The sequence below is a fragment of the Eimeria mitis genome, genomic scaffold (genome assembly GCF_000499745.2).
Source record: "Eimeria mitis Houghton genomic scaffold, Emh_scaff170, whole genome shotgun sequence".
NCBI classification, from domain to species: Eukaryota; Apicomplexa; class Conoidasida; order Eucoccidiorida; family Eimeriidae; genus Eimeria; species Eimeria mitis.
Window position 1 is genome coordinate 25,862 of NW_013570015.1, and position 277 is coordinate 26,138.

Genomic DNA, 277 nt, shown 5'->3' on the forward strand with positions numbered 1-277 from the left:
TCTGGCATTGACAGTTTTCCTTCTCTCTATATCTCTCTCCTTTCTGTCTCCTTTCTGTCTCCTTTCTTTCTCTATCTATCCCTTTCTCTCTTTCTCTCTCTTTCTTTCTCTATCTCTTTCTCTCTCTATCTCTCTCCTCTCTGTCTCCTTTTTCTCTCTATCTCTTTCTTTCTCTATCTCTTTCTCTCTCTATCTCTCTCCTCTCTGTCTCCTTTTTCTCTCTTTCTCTCTCTCTATACAGATATTACCAAGAGATAGGCAGAGCTGGCCGTGATGG

The 277-nt window shown here is 41.2% G+C and overlaps 1 protein-coding gene across 1 annotated transcript in view; it reads right to left on the reverse strand.

Moving 5' to 3' along the window:
* EMH_0001770 (uncharacterized protein) overlaps positions 1-277 on the reverse strand; it is a gene marked incomplete at both ends in the record, with an annotated part of 7,222 nt that overhangs the window by 6,542 nt on the left and 403 nt on the right. The window contains 2 exons of the mRNA XM_013495697.1: position 1; positions 249-275. Coding sequence (XP_013351151.1) covers position 1; positions 249-275 — 28 coding nt within the window. The remainder of the gene's footprint in view (positions 2-248; positions 276-277) is intronic.